Source organism: Ranitomeya variabilis, chromosome 3 (genome assembly GCF_051348905.1).
Source record: "Ranitomeya variabilis isolate aRanVar5 chromosome 3, aRanVar5.hap1, whole genome shotgun sequence".
Taxonomy (NCBI): domain Eukaryota; kingdom Metazoa; phylum Chordata; class Amphibia; order Anura; family Dendrobatidae; genus Ranitomeya; species Ranitomeya variabilis.
In genome coordinates, this window is record NC_135234.1 from 712,417,271 (window position 1) to 712,433,288 (window position 16,018).

General features: G+C 44.8%; 1 protein-coding gene across 1 annotated transcript; it reads right to left on the minus strand.

The window, feature by feature from the left end:
* Nucleotides 1-2,367: 2,367 nt before the first annotated feature.
* POMP (proteasome maturation protein) lies at nt 2,368-15,457 on the minus strand. The gene is made up of 6 exons (XM_077298280.1): nt 15,317-15,457; nt 9,681-9,781; nt 9,038-9,098; nt 8,631-8,732; nt 3,770-3,863; nt 2,368-2,569 (listed from the first exon to the last, which is right to left on the minus strand). The coding sequence occupies exons 1-6, from the start codon at nt 15,317-15,319 to the stop codon at nt 2,502-2,504; spliced, it is 429 nt and encodes a 142-aa protein (XP_077154395.1). The 5' UTR covers nt 15,320-15,457; the 3' UTR covers nt 2,368-2,501.
* Between the last annotated feature and the right edge of the window lie 561 nt (nt 15,458-16,018).

Sequence of the window (16,018 nt, forward strand, 5' to 3'; positions counted from 1 at the left end):
ACTATGAACAAATCATCCAGATACTGACCGACGATGAGGGAAACACCTGCAGAATGTCAACTCTAAAATCTCTCTCGGAGCCTTCATTGGTGGACACAGGAAACTATGGGTGTATGCTGTTGCCATTAGGAGGCTGACTCTAGGAAATATAAAAAAAAGTTAGCTCCTCCTCAGTAGTATACACCCCACCGACTGGAACCAAGACGATCAGTTACTGCTTTTTACACTAGGAGAAGCAAATAAAGATAAAATGCAGACATCAAGAAAGGTCGGGTCCTGTGTCCCCCAATGAAGGCTCTGAGAAACATTTTACAGTAAGAACCCAAAATCTTGGGGGGACACAGGTAACCATGGGACCTCCAAAAGCAGTCGACAATGGTGGGAAGAAAAAATAAGTGCTGGTCAAATGTATAAGCAGAGGCGAGAATCTCAGTTTGGAGACCGGCCACTAATGTGCAAAACATTTCTGCCCAGGCCTGAAAATGCCAGGAGATGGAAGAAAGTGAATATTCTGTTGAACCTGGAAAAGGATAAAACTGATAACAGAGCTGCTTAGAGAGCTGCTAATAGAAGCCTGATGAAGATAGGTGTGGAAGGCCCAGATGAAAAGTAGGAAGACCATGATGGAGCTCTGTCCCTTGTGAATGTGCTTCCAGAAATGTAGTGCAGATCCTATGATGATTCCCCAGACGCAAAGGGGAATCTGAGCATCTGAAGAAACTGTTCTCGACAGATCCGGCTCAGAGACGAGCACTAACCAATTACAATATATTGGGACGAGAGAAAAAAAAAAGAAAACGGGAGCCAGAAAAGGTTATCTCCCACAATAAAGGAAGAGAACCGAAATCAGTACCACCAGAGCAGTCAGGAAGGGAAAGCGAAAGTACTGGGGTGGAGAGATCATTCTCGAAAGAACCTTCCATGAAACGAGATGACAAAAAAAAAAAAAAATGATGTTAAGACAACAAAACACTGCAAAGTGTTAATCACCAGATGTGGAGTCAAAATGTAATAACTGGGAGAGGAAAATAAATTATGACTCTAAATACCAAGAAGGCTACAATTATTGATGGAAGTAACTTGTTTTTGTGGTGCTCAAACATCGGATCTAGGACTGAAGCAGCTCTCAAACTATGGCTGTAATTTGCGATGTCGGAGAGTAGAAAACTGCTTTACATGACGTTCGGCATCGCATCCCAGGGCTGAAGAGGTTATCGTACTCTTGGTTGTAGCTTGCGAAGGACTAAGTAGTGATGAGCGAATGTGCTTGGATAACGTCTTATCCGAGAATGCTCGGGTGTTATCCGAATATCTTGGGCGTGCTCGTATTATGTTCGAGTCCCAGTGGCTGCATGATTTGTGGCTGTTACGACAGCTTCAACACATGTGGAGATTCACTAAAAAAACAAGCAATCCCCGCCTGTTCTGAGGTTGTCTAACAGCCGCAAATCATGCAGGTGCAAAGACTCGAACATAATATATGAGCACGTCCAAGATACTATGATAACACCTGAGCACGTTCGCTCATCACTAACAAGCAGATATCTGACAGAAGGGGTAAGTACGGGCAAACAGCCAAGGAGCTGAGGTGATGAAAAACGCTCAAGGCCTCTTGCAAGATCTAATATGGATTAGACTGTTTGAGAATAAAGAGCTTTTAGTCAGCCAGGAACCGGCCCACACACTAATAGTGCAGCTCACCTTTCTTCATATAACGGTTGGTGCAGACATCTGGGGGGGGGGGGAAATGGCGCCAAAGGGGCGGCAGCGGCAGAAAAAAAAAGGCACCCCTTCAACCCTGAAGATGTCAGAGATTAAGGTCAGACGGCCAAGACTCACTGGATTGCAGGACGTCTAGCTCCTGAAACAGTCTGGCTCTGGTAGACAAGCAGGCAGGAGTGGGGGGCCGGGATCATTCCTCGGATCACCTGAACACATCTAGTGTGTTAGGATTCTGCCAGATAGACAGATGAGGAAAGAGAGTGTCAGTCTGCGCTGTATTCTGTTTCTGTGTGGGGTAACAGAGTGACTGTTCATGTTCACACTGTTTCCCTCCAAGGAATAGAAGAGGAAACCTGAAAAATGGTGAAAACCGAGGTAGATATGGGGTCTAATGAAAGACCCATGTCTGCCTCCTACTGACACCAAGCTAAACTGATCGTCTTGGTTCCGGTTGGTGGGTGTATAATACTGAGGAGGAGCTAACGTTTTTTCAGTAGTTTCCAGTGTCCCCCAATGAAGCGAGAGAGAAACAACTTGTGCCGTTTTCTGTATGGGCCACAGTCTGATGATGGCTGGTAACAACTCCCAGTATCTCCTTACCACTGTTAAGGACCAAATATAAGGAAAAACCAAAAGATTTTGAAATAATTATTACTGGTTTATTAATAAATGAAATAATGGCTAAAATGACAACCTGAAATAAAACCTTACAAAAACACAGTCCCTCTGATTTTTACAAAAGATTCTGAACATTTTATTCAAGTAGCTGGAATAATTTATTACAACAAGCCCAACTTGTGCTCCATCATCATGTGCGGCTCTCCCATCATCTCACACTGAGAAGGCTCTGCAAAACAAAAATAGAAGCTGGTCAAAAAAAACCCCAATGTTCTCCTCTGCAAGAAGAAATAACTGGGATCCAGAATACACAGATTACAAAAGTAAAGTTCACAGTTATTGAGCTCAGTCACTGCAGCTCCTCTCAGTCTACGGGACTGACAGATAGGAGAGTACAGCGCCCAAGTGTTCGGGGGATAGGTCTGGACGTCACTGCAGTGAGAAGGGGACGCTGGACGCCCAGAAATCAGGCACTAATCACCTGTTCTGTAAAGTGATAAAGGGGTTTTACCAAAATCAGCAATTAAGTCATATCTTATGGGTAGATCACAGCTCATCCGACGTATCTATTGGATGGCTATGATGCATAAATATGGAAGATGATGTTCTCCTGGTTCCCAGACTCCTGGTAGTATCCATGTGCATCATTGCACTGCGACTCTGGTATATATGGATCATCACCTTCTCGGTGTTCTCTTTATTCTTTCTTGTATATTACTGGTTATCTACCATGGCGTTAATTACTTATTACACATATTGGGAATTTACTGTTTTGTTATCAGTGGGTAATTCTGCCATCCTGTTTATTAGTCCTGCAGATCTCCTTAGAGCTATTCCCACGTACCTTATATTAGATACAATCACCAAGTACTTGTAAAAACAAGCAACTTTATGTTAAAAATTCTGTTTCAAAATGGAGTGATTTTTTTATTTTTATTTTGTGGTCTAGGTTACCGGCCACTGCTTTGATCTAGCAGGGGTGGCCAAATAGACCCAGTGCCTACAAAGTGCTGCTCTTATGATGACGAGGTGGATGTAACCGTGGGGTCTGGCAACCTCAAGATTACACAGTTCAAGCCATCAGTGCAGCAATGCCGCTGGTCCGAACGGTCATTGAAGCGGAAATGCAACGTTTTCCCCAGAAAGCAGAAGTGGGGAGGCTGGGGAGTAATAGCAAACGGAACTTTTGGCTACCAGAGCCTCTGCGATCGGAGAAGTATCTTACAAGAAAACAGCGCTATTGTCTCATTAATATGAGCGATCCCTCGGCAGACCCAGACGTATCCCACTGCTACCCAAGGTCTGCTGGGCACCGGGCCTCTCATCAGTCTTCACATTCAGTTGAGCTTTATGGGGTTTTTTTGGTTGGAAACCACAATGTAAATGTGACGAGAGGCGACAGTACAGACGGATGCAGAAAGAGATTTACCATTAAGAATATCTTCAAAGCTGATACACTCGTCGTTCCCTCTCAAGGTGTCCAGAGCGATGTTAGAGCTCTGCAGGAATGGGAGGCGCTGAATCTAATCACAAAAGGACAACAATTAGTACAATAATCACAGGCTTCCTACCACAATTCGAAGGCTTGCGCTGTCTAAAGACAAGAATCATCCTCTTATCCCCCTGCAACAACGCTGATGTCATGAATACAGCACGCGACCGCTGCAGCCAATCACTTGGCTCAGACGTTTTGTGCAATCTAAATGATCATGACTGCTAAGCCCAGTCAAGAGAACGGTCACATTTCTAGAGTATGCAGTTCAACCCCTTCTTGTTGGAACCAAGTTTTTCACTTTGGTTTGACATCTAATTACTCAAAATAGTAAAAAAAAAAAAAACAAACAACAAACAAACAACACATGCCTTTTATTCTTTTTACAGCATTCACTGTGCAGTGACAATGGCATGGTAAGTTCTTCAGGTCAGTATAACTGCTACAGTTCCAAACATTTAGATTTTAGTGGTTGAAAAAGTTCTAAACTTTATTGTTTTGTTTTTTTTATAAAGTCTCCACTTTGAGATATATTTCCAGTGATGCAGCTGTGCGAGGACTTGTTTCTCCACTCTGAACTGTAGTTTATGTCATGTAAATCAGGTTATTTGCGTTTTTGAGTGTGCATTTTATATGCGCTTTTATCGCTGCGATTTTTTTTGTCTTTTCTTGAGGTGTCACGTTTTAAAATAAATCATTTTTGGTTTCATACTTTCTGCTGTTTGGCTTAGACAAAATTTTATTGATACAGCCAAGTGTGGGTTACAGGCGTTCCTGCTGCAGAAATGCATGTAATCCACACATGTGCAATTTTACCTGTGGATTTCCCAACATCTAATCAAAGGCCTATGGAGAAAATCTGAACACATAACTCACTGTACTCGGCCTCGCAAGAGAAAGCGACATATTGCAGATATGGAACACGCAGCACAGGTCACTTTACACTGATGGGTAAGAAGAACAGAGGGAAAATGCGCAGCTCCAAAAACCCATCATGTAATCCTTATTGGTACCATTTTGATAGCCTTTCATTTCGTTTGTGATGCCAGATAACCGAAAAAGAAAGTTTTTATTCATAACATTTATTTCTTTGTAGATTAACTTTATACTGTAATAAATTGCAGACATCAAGTAATTTTCCTATTTCTTTACTTTTTAACTGGGAGAAAAAAAAAAGGGGCACATTTATTTTTAGTCTCCCTAGGAGACATGAACCTGCAATTGCTTATAGCATATATTACAGTATATACAGTGGGGGAAATAGGTATTTGATCCCTTGCCGATTTTTTAAGTTTGCCCACTGACAAAGAAATTAACAGTCTATATTTTTAATGGTAGGTTAATTTTAACATTAAGAAATAGAATATCAAACATAAAATCCAGAAAATCACATTGTATAAATTATATAAATGTATTTGCATTTTGCAGTGAGAAATAAGTATTTGATCCCTTACCAACCATTAAGAGTTCTGGCTCCTACAGACCAGTTAGACGCTCCTAATCAACTCGTTACCTGCATTAAAGACAGCTGTCTTACATAGTCACCTTTATAAAAGACTCCTGTCCACAGACTTAAATAATCAGTCAGACTAACCTCTACAACATGGGCAAGACCAAATAGCTATATAAGGATGTCAGGGACAATATCATAGACCTGCACAAAGCTGGAATGGGCTACAAAACCATAAGTAAGACGCTGGGTGAGAAGGAGACAACTGTTGGTGCAATAGTAAGAAACTGGAAGAAATACAAAATTACTGTCAATCGACATTGATCTCGGACACCACGCAAAATCTCACCACATGGGGTATCCTTGATCATGAGGAAGGTGAGAAATCAGCCTAAAACTACATGGTGGGAACTTGTTAATGATCTCAAGGCAGCTGGGACCATCTGAAGTTTGCCAATGAACACCTGGATGATTCTGTGAGTGAATGGAGAAGGTGCTGTGGTCAGATGAGACTAAAATTGAGGTCTTTGGCATTACCTCAACTCGCCGTGTTTGAGGAAGAGAAATGCTGTCTACGACCCAAAGAACACCGTCCCCACTGTCAAGCATGGCGGTGGAAGCATTATGTTTTGGGGGTGTTTCTCTGCTAAGGGCACAGGACTACTTCACCGCATCAATGGGAGAATGGATGGAGCCACGTACCGTAAAATCCTGAGTGACAACCACCTCCCCTCCTCCAGGACATTAAAAATGGGTCGTGGCTGGGTCTTCCAGCAAGACAATGACCCAAAACATACAGCCAAGGCAACAAAGGAGTGGCTCAAAAAGAAGCACATTAAGGTCATGGAGTGGCCTAGCCAGTCTCCAGACCTTAATCCGATAGAAAACTTATGGAGGGAGTTGAAGCTAAGAGTTGTCAAGCAACCACCTCAAAATCTTAATGATTTAGAGATGATCTTCAAAGAGGAGTAGACCAAAGTTCCTCCTGACATGTGCGCAAACCTCATCATCAACTACAAAAAAATGTCTGACAGCTGTGCTTGCCAACAAGGGGTTTGCCACCAAGTATTAAGTCTTGTTTGCCAGAGGGATCAAATACTTATTTCTCACTGCAAAATGCAAATTATTTTTGCCAGAGCTGTATAAATGTAAGAGACCACTGCAAAATGTTCAGTTTCTCTGATTTTTCTCTTTATAGGTATATTTTTGAGTAAAATGTAAATTGTTCTTTTAGTCTACAAACTTCTGACATGTCTCCGAATTTCCAAGCAATACATTTTGGGTTTTTTTCTGACAAAAATGGTGAAAATAAAAAACCCAGTGTTTTCAGACCTCAAATAATGCAAAGAAAACAAATTCATAATCATTTACAACAATACTAATGTTTTAACACAGGAAGTGTTCAGAAATCAATATTTTGCAGAATAACCATGATTTTTAATCACAGCTTTCATGCGTCTTGGCATGCTTTCCACCAGTCTTTCACACTGCTCCTGGCGCAGAAATGTAAGCAGTTCTTCTTTGTTTGATGGCTTGTGACTATCCATCATCCTCTTGATTACATTCCAGAGGTTTTCAATGGGGTTCAGGTCTGGAGATTGGGCTGCCCATAACAGGGTTTTGATGTGGTGGTCTCTTTAATTTTTGCCAGAGCTGTATAATTTATATAATGTGATTTTCTGGATTTTATTTTTGTTATTGTATCTCTTAATGTTAAAATTAACCTACCCTTAAAATTATAGACTGTTCATGTCTTTGTCAGTGGGCAAACTTACAAAATCAGCAAGGGATCAAATTTTTTTTTTTTTTTTTTTTTTTTTTTTTTTTTTATATACAGTGGGGGGAAAAAAGTAACAAAAAACTACTCTTTAGACTTATTCACACGACCATATTTTTGGTCCAAATGCTGTCTGAAAAAAAAAAAAAAACAAAACAAAAAAAAAAAAACAAACACCTGGACTGCACTTGGTTATTCTATAGGGCAGTGCAGATGAACAATCTTTTTCAATGACCGGATCCGTGTCAAAAAGAAAAAAAAAAAAAAAAAATTACACAGCAAGGACCGTTTTTTTCTGTAAATCGGATGAGAGTCGCACGTTCAAGTTACAGGTCTCAGAAAATGGTGACAAATGTTTGTTATCCCTGTAATCGTACTGACCTGGGGAATCACACTGCCCGGTCATTTTTACCATACAGTGAACACAGTAAACCCAAAACAATTGTGGAATTTAACTTTTTTCTTTATTTCGCCATGCTTGGAATTTTTTTTTTCCCAATACATTGTATGATTTAAAAAAAAAAAAAAAAAAAAAAAAAAAATGTTGACAATTTAAAGTACAACTTGTCCCACAAAAAAACAAGCCCTCAGATGGCTAGGTCGATGGAAAAAAAAATTTAAAAGCTGTTCTCTTGGAAGAATAGAAAAAAAAAGGAAAATGGAAAACAGCCGTGGGATGGGTTAAAATAAGAATCTGTAAAATGGTCTTGTAAATTATTAATAGCTGCTGTTGAGAAAAAAAAAAATATGCATGTACACGGACAAGTAAAAAAAAAAAAAAAAAAAGTTTGCATTTTCTACATGAAACGGACAATTTTTTTTTTTTTTTTTACACATTTGTGTGAACCTGGTGTTACAAAGCCAAACCACAAAGATAGTGATGACACCGGCCTGCAGAAAGCCCCTGGCTGTAACCCACTGACACCACAAGATCTTATCGGAACTAGCCGATAGGAGCCCAAACAGGGGTGCACACGCAGGGGAACCATTCAAATGCGGCCCTAAGATCCTGGCAATGGCAACTAAAGGGTTAATCAGCAGCAATTAGCGTCAGCTCTTATCACTGCTCACTGAGGTGCCTGCTGTGCAAAACAGCCAACAACCACTGTGTAAGGCTACGTTCAGATTGCGTTTTAGCAGTCCGTTAACGCTGCCATTTAGCTCTATTTCAGGTGCATCACTAGTGCACGCCCAAAATGGGTGTGCGCTAGCGATGTGCCATCATTGAGTGACGGACCCTGGGACGCGGGCTGCAACGTTTCCGGGTCTGTCACTGCTAGCGCAGATGGAGCTAGCAGGTGCTCTATCTGCGCTAGCGATATGACATATCGGCACTTGCGTTAACAGCAGCCCGTTAACGCATGTGTTGAACGGGCTGCTGTTAACGCAATGTGAACCTAGCCTAAGGAGCAGGCTCAGCTGCTGAGCCCACCATTCACCCTCTCAATGGCAGCCGTACATGCATATCCTACATTATGAAGGGGTTAAAGCATTTCTAGAATTCCCGCCATCTTCATGCCCATTTTTTCATATGAGCACGCACACCTTTATACCTAGATATGTATATGTACCTGCTTTGCTGCTTTAAACTCCATCTGCAGCTTCAGAGGAGCGTGCAAGCCTTGGATGTTTCTCAGAGAAGAGAAATTGACGTTCTCCTGGTTTATCTGAAACTAAACAAGATCAATACATTAGTAATATCTGTAGGACAGAAAGTATTAAGGCATATGGATGGTAATATAATGGTGGTTAGAGGAGACCGTGATGTACAGAGCCGTGCCTCTTACACCAATCCCGACTGAGGCTCACAATGAACCCTACTTTTCCTATCTCGGACACACACAGTACACACAGGACTGGAGTCAGCAGTCTGCAGCGCTCTGGCTGCTCTGGAGGTGACCCATACTCTGACACTGCCCTACAGTACTCCTGTGGGGGGTACACAGACCGGACGGCGCCCCTTCTAGGGGATACTTACATTTTTCTCTGACAGCTCTAGTGAATGACTGGGCAGGAGGTCGCTCTGCACACTGCTAAACCTGCAATGGAGGAAGATGGAGATATTATTCTTCACTAATGAAGAGGTTGTCCACGATCCACGACTATATAGGACTTTCCAATACATTTACATATTTTAGTTTCTCCCAGCTCCTGACAGCCACTACAGTGTTGGGTAACAGAGTTATACAGAAGCAGAAGAGCCCCATTGATTATTATGGGGTCTGACAGATCTGTCATGTGTCAGTTTTTAGAGAGACCCTCAGAATGATCACTGGGCGCTGTTTTCTTTTGCTTCAGTTACGCAACAAATTTATTTTGGGCCTGAATTCTGGGTGTCTGCTTCTGCCAATTTTGGTGAAGCTGCTTAAAATTGAGTGAAAACCCCAAGTCACACAGGTCTACACTGCACAAAAATATGCTCCCATTGAAAGCGCTTATGCCAGTTTTCAGGAATAAAAGCTTTGATGAAGCGGCCTTTTAGTGCAAAATGGTCACATGAACAGACCCATAAACTATAATGGGGACGAGTTCTATCTGTCCTATAATGAAGCCCGATACCCCTAAACCTGTGTGTACATGACCCCTGTACATTGTGAAGTGTGATGCAGTGATGCACGTACCCGGCTCGGAGGGTGTCCTGGACTCCATAGCCCCCATACTCTGTGGAGAGCTCAGTGATCGGTATGCTGTCCTTCAGCTGGGAAGAAAGGGCCTTGGTATTCTGGAAAACAACGACGACTGTTCTAAATCTGCCATAAACTGAGTGTCCGGCAGCTGAGGCCTCGTTCACACAGAGATCAGACCCAGCGAGCGTCAGCTGAGGCCTCGCTCATATAGAGACACAGGTCTGTCTGGACCGTGGTCTGTCTCTAGAAGGATGTCTCTAAAAAGGATAACAGCAAATATGACAGCAGAAATATGCCAGAAATGAGCCAGAAGTGAACAGAAGGCAAGACTAACCACTTAATAAATGTACTGAATTTCTTGCTCTTCCTCCACACTTACTCATCATGCTGACATACGCTCTAACAGTTTTGGCTCCATTACTCCACACTCTCCTTCGCTATCCCCAAACCCCAGCACCCCCTAGCGAAGTAATAATCTCTCCTTCCCTCCTGCCTCTCCACCTGACCTCCTCTGCTGACCTGCTCCTCAACCTCAGATCTCTCCTAATAAAACACAAAACAAGCCGCCCACTCTCCTTCTCCCACCTGCTCTGTCTCTCTCTGCTTCTCCTCACTGCTGGAGACATATCTCCCAATCCTGCACCCCCACAGCTCATACCTCCCATTACTACCCCCTCCTATCGCTCCCAACCCAATATAAACACCCAAAATCTTGCCCACCTCAAATCTGTGCCCATGACACCCACCCCCTTGCACCCTCTCTCGATCACTATGGAATGCCCGCTCCATCTGCAATAAACTCCATGTGATTCACAACCTCTTTACCTCTCGTAATCTTTTCTTTCTGGGCATCATCGAAACATGGCAGACATCCTCTGACACAGCCTCCCCCACTGCACTATGTTTTGGTGGCCTCCACTTCACCCACTCTCCTCGCCCTGGCAACACACATGGTGGAGGAGTGGGCCTTCTCTTTTCTTCCAACTGTACCTTTAATCCAGTCCCACCTCTACCCTCCCTTATACTCCCTTCTTTTGAAGCCCACACTGTCCGCATGTACTCCCCCTACAACCTCCAAGTGGCCATCATATACCGACCTCCGGGCCCGACCACTGCCTTTATTGACCAATTCTCCACCTGGCTCCTTCACTTTCTGTCTGTTGACATTCCCACCATCATCATGGGTGATTTCAACATCCCCATTGACACCCACCAGTCAACAGTCTCCAAACTCCTGTCCCTTACCTCATCCTTTGGACTTACTCAGTGGTCCTCCTCAGCCACCCACACAGACGGACATACATTAGACCTTGTCTTCACCCATTTCTGCTCCTTATCTAACTTCACAACCTCCCTTCTCCCTCTATCTGAGCAACATCTACTCCTCACCTGTCACCCATGGCCAGCAACATGCGCACCCACGCAGGAACCTCGCACACCTAGACACCCACACACTCTCTGACTATCCTACCACTGGCATCCATATCCTCACTCCACGACACAGACCCTGCTTTCTACAATGCCACTCTTGCATCAGCTATTGACATGGTCGCCCCTGTCATGCATAGCAGTGCGACGAACCAATAGACAACCCTGGCACAATAACATCACTAAAAAGCTTCGGCAAGTATCCAGAATTGCAGAACGGCGTCGGAAGAAAACACATTCGCAAGATGATCTCACTGCACTCAAACAAGCAACACTGGCATTCAAATCAGCTCTCACGTCCGCTAAACAGGCCTATTTCACAACCCTCATATCTTCCTTATCCCACAACCCCAAACAGTTGTTCAACACTTTAACTCCCTCCTCTGCCCCCCACTGCCCCCTCAGAGTTCCCTAATCGTTGCCGAGGACTTTGCCACACACTTCAAAAATAAGATCGACCAAACAAGGCAAATCTTTGTCGTCAAACCACCACAACCCCTTTGTATACCAGACCAATGCCCTAACCCCATAACTTCCCTCTCCAAAAATCACTGAAGGGGAGCTTGCTCATCTTCTCTCCAAATCACACCTCACCACTTGTGCACTTGACCCCATCCCATCCCATCACCTCCCCAACCTCACCACCAAACTAATCCCATCCCTAACCCACCTCTTCAATCTATCACTAACTTCTGGTACCTTCCCCTCTGCTTTCAAACATGCCACAATCACACCCATCAAAAAGCCATCCCTTGACCCAAGCGCTATGTCCAGCTATCGCCCCATATGTTTGCTCCCATTTGCATCCAAACTCCTTTAGCAGCACGTCCATGCTGAACTTTCCTCTCACTTTGCATCTAAGGCTACTTTCACACTAGCGTCGGCCCGTCGCAGTGCGTCGGGCCAACGTACCGACGCATACTGTGAAAGCGCAGCACAACGGGGGCAGCGGATGCAGTTTTTCAACGCATCCGCTGCCCCATTGTGATGTCCGGGGAGGAGGGGGCGGAGTTCCGGCTGCGACGCACCAAAAAATGTTACAGGTAACGTTTTTTGGTGCCAATGGTCCGCCACAACACGACGCAACCGTCGCAAGACGGTTGCGACGTGTGGCAATGCATCACAATGCGTAGCTAATGAAAGCCTATGGGGAAAAAACGCATCCTGCAGACAACTTTGCAGGATGCTTTTTTTCACCAAAACGACGCATTGCGACGTGCGCCGTACGACGCTAATGTGAAAGCAGCCTAACTCTCTCTTCGACAACCTACAATCTGGCTTCCGTCCCCAGCATTCCACTGTCCTTGGGCCCTTACTCTTCTCAATCTATACACTCGGCCTGGGACAACTCATAAGGTCCTATGGCTTCCAGTACCATTTATATGCTGATGACACTCAGATCTACCTCTCTGGCCCAGAAGTCATCTCTCTGCTCTCCAGAATCCCAGACTGTCTATCAGCCATATCCTCCTTCTTCTCCTCTCGCTTCCTCAAGCTCAATGTGGACAAATCTGAACTAATTATCTTTCCTCCATCTCGCATATCTTCCCTACCTGATCTATCAAAATAAATGAAATCACACTTTCCCCTGTCCCCAAAATCCGCTGCCTCGGAGTAACCCTGGACTCTGCCCTGTCCTTCAAACCGCACATCCAAGCTCTCGCCACCAGCTCAAAAATATTTCCAGAATCCGTCCTTTCCTCAACCCTCACTCTACCAAAATGCTTGTGCATGCCCTAATCATCACCCGCCTCGACTACTGCAACATCCTCCTCTGTGGCCTACCTTCTAACACTCTCGCACCCCTCCAGTCCATCCTTAACTCTGCTGCCCAACTAATTAATCTCTCTCCTCGCTACACTCCTGCTTCCCCCCTCTTTGCAAATCCCTTCACTGGCTCCCAATTTCCCAGCGTATCCAGTTTAAACTACTAACACTGACCTACAAAGCCATCCATAATCTTTATCCTCCGTATATTTCCAAACTAATCTCTCAATATCTTCCCTCACGTAATCTCCGGTCCTCCCAAGACCTCCTTCTCTCCTCCACGCTTATTTGCTCCTCACCCAATCGCCTCCAAGACCTCCCGAATATCCCCCAACCTCTGGAATTCTGTGCCCCAACACATCCAGTTATCCACCACATTTGGATCCTTCAAAAGAAACCCGAAAACCCACCTCTTCAAAGAAGCTTACAGCCTGTAATGACCACACGACCACCTGAACACCATCGGAGCTACTGTCTCCTTCCCCATAATCCTGTAGAATGTAAGCCCGCAAGGGCAGGGTCCTCTTCCCTCTGTATCAGTCATTGTTAGTTTTGTTTACTGTAAGTGATATTTGTATTTTGATGTAACCCCTTCTCATGTACAGCACCATGGAATTAATGGTGCTATATATACATAAATAATAATAATAATACAGAGATCAGACCCAGCGAGGGTCAGCGGAGGCCTCGCTCATACAGAGATCAGACCCAGAGAGGGTCAGCGAAGGCCTCGCTCAGAGATCAGACCCAGTGAGGGCCGGCGGAGGCCTCGCTCAGAGATCAGACCCAGCGAGCGTCAGCAGAGGCCTCGCTCAGACAGATCAGACCCAGCGATGGCTTTAGTAAAAGGGATATTCCTCCTTCATTGAGTGACAACAGATCATTGGATGTTGCTGATGTCCTGAATCCGCCACTGACTCTTACAATGAAGGTAGTCGTGTTAATTTAGCAGTGCAGCCCCTATAGAAGTAATGTACACATCTAGATGAGCTGACTCTATAGTTTCCTCAAATCCCAGGAACATTTTTTTAGGTAGTGACTAGTGATGAGTAGTGTTGAGCATTCCGATACCGCAAGTATCGGGTATCGGCCGATATTTGCGGTATCGGAATTCCGATACCGAGTTCCGATATTTTTGTGATATCGGAAATCGGAATCGGAAGTTCCCAGTGTATGGTTCCCAGGGTCTGGAGGAGAGGAGACTCTCCTTCAGGCCCTGGGATCCATATTCATGTAAAAAATAAAGAATAAAAAATATGGATATACTCACCCCTCCGGCGGAGCCTGGACCTTATCGGTGTAACCGGCAGCCTCCGTTCCTAAGAATGCAGTGAGTTTAGGACCTGTGATGACGTCGCGGCTTGTGATTGGTCGAGTGAGCGGTCACATGAGCGGTGAAGCGACCAATCACAAGCCGCGACGTCATCGAAGGTCCTTCACTCTGCATTCTTAGGAACGGAGGCAGACGCTTGGACCGGTGAGAGCCAGGGGCCGTCCGAGGGGTGAGTATATCCATATTTTTTATTTTTATTCTTTATTTTATACATGAATATGGATCCCAGGGCCTGAAGGAGAGTCTCCTCTCCTTCAGACCCTGGGAACCATTCCGATATTGTGTGTCCCATTAATATGCATTGGTATCGGCGATATCCGATACTTTTTGGGTATCGGCCGATCCAATCCGATACCTTTGCATATTGGAAGGTATCACTCAACACTAGTGATGAGCGAGTGCACTCGTTGCTTGGGGGTTCTCCGAGTATTTTTTAGTGCTCGGAGATTTAGTTTTCATCGCCTCAGCTGGATGATTTACAGCTACTAGCCAGCATAAGTACATGTGGGGGTTGCCTGGTTGCTAGGGAATCCCCACATGTAATCAAGATGTCTAGAAGGTGTAAATCATCCAGCTGGGGCGATGAAAACTAAATCTCTGAGCAGTCATAAATACTCGGAGGACACCCAAGCAACAAGTACACTCACTCATCACTAGTAGTGACAAAAAACAAAGGCACCCCTCCACCAGGACCAGCGGAGCAGGCACCCCATTCTCAGGATTATGGGGGTCCTGACACCTGATGGTGCTAAGGAGAAATTATTCCAGGATATCAAGGAGAGCTCCAGTGTGCTGTGCCTTATGGAGGACACATACAATTTACCAGATGTAAAGTAAATCCATCAGTGACGCTGACTGCCCCCTCCAGGGTCGCCCCCTAGTGATGAGCACTGCAGCCTGTCAGCCACACACAGAGGTAGACACAGCATTACGGGTCGCAACGAGGCACAAAACCCCCCCAGAGGCGTTTCTGCGAGGCCGGTGACACAGCAGAGAATAGAAAGTGAAAGCACCCCGGGAGCGGGTCCTCCTCCCGCCGCAGCGTCACCCACATCGCTGTGCCCTGAGGTCCGGTGCCGAACACCGCGCCCGCCGCACTCACCATAATGACGGGAATCTCCGGTTACAGCTCGCTCACTCCCATTCAGTGCTCAGAACGCAGAATCACTCTTAGGCCCCACAGCGCATGTGCGAAACGGAAAACGTGCGTAATGACGTTGAGCATACGTCAACACGTAAAGGGCGGAGCTACTGTTGTAGAAGGTGGTCCGTTCTGTATAGTAGTCATTTGTCGTCGTCGTTGCTGTTGTCTGATTGGCTGTGGATGATAGCAGCTATGCGTCATAGTAACGGGGAATAAAGGGGTTAATGCTTAATTTTTCATAATTAAACAGCAATAAAATATAAAAACCCTCACTGTAAGGCTGTGTGCACACGTGTTGTATCTGCGGCAGCAAAAAGCTGCAAATACTGATGAGTTGGCAAAAAAACCTAAATATATTTGTTTCGACCCTTTTTTCCTTGCGGTTTCCTCATTAGTACGGGAGAAATCTGTACAAAACCTCTGAAACAACTGACAAGCTGGAGCTACAAATCTTCAAGGAAAAAATAAGCAATGTGTGCATGAGACCAGGATTCTCATTAACTTTGTGGGGAAATCCTTCAGGTTTTGTGACAAATCTGCACTGGAAAAACGCAGCAAAGTCTCCACATGTGCACAGACCTCCACAAGCCCCGCATTACCTCTGTGCAGCACTGCTGAGGGCCACCGATCAGTGTGGACTGTGGATATGTAACACATGAC

Bases quoted from the DNA above. Each gene is read 5' to 3' on its own strand.
- POMP (XM_077298280.1), bottom strand. The intron at 9,099-9,680 runs GTACGTGCATCA...CCTCCATTGCAG, and splicing joins CAGGACACCCTCCGAGCCGG to GTTTAGCAGTGTGCAGAGCG. The intron at 8,733-9,037 runs GTAAGTATCCCC...GATCTTGTTTAG, and splicing joins TAGAGCTGTCAGAGAAAAAT to TTTCAGATAAACCAGGAGAA.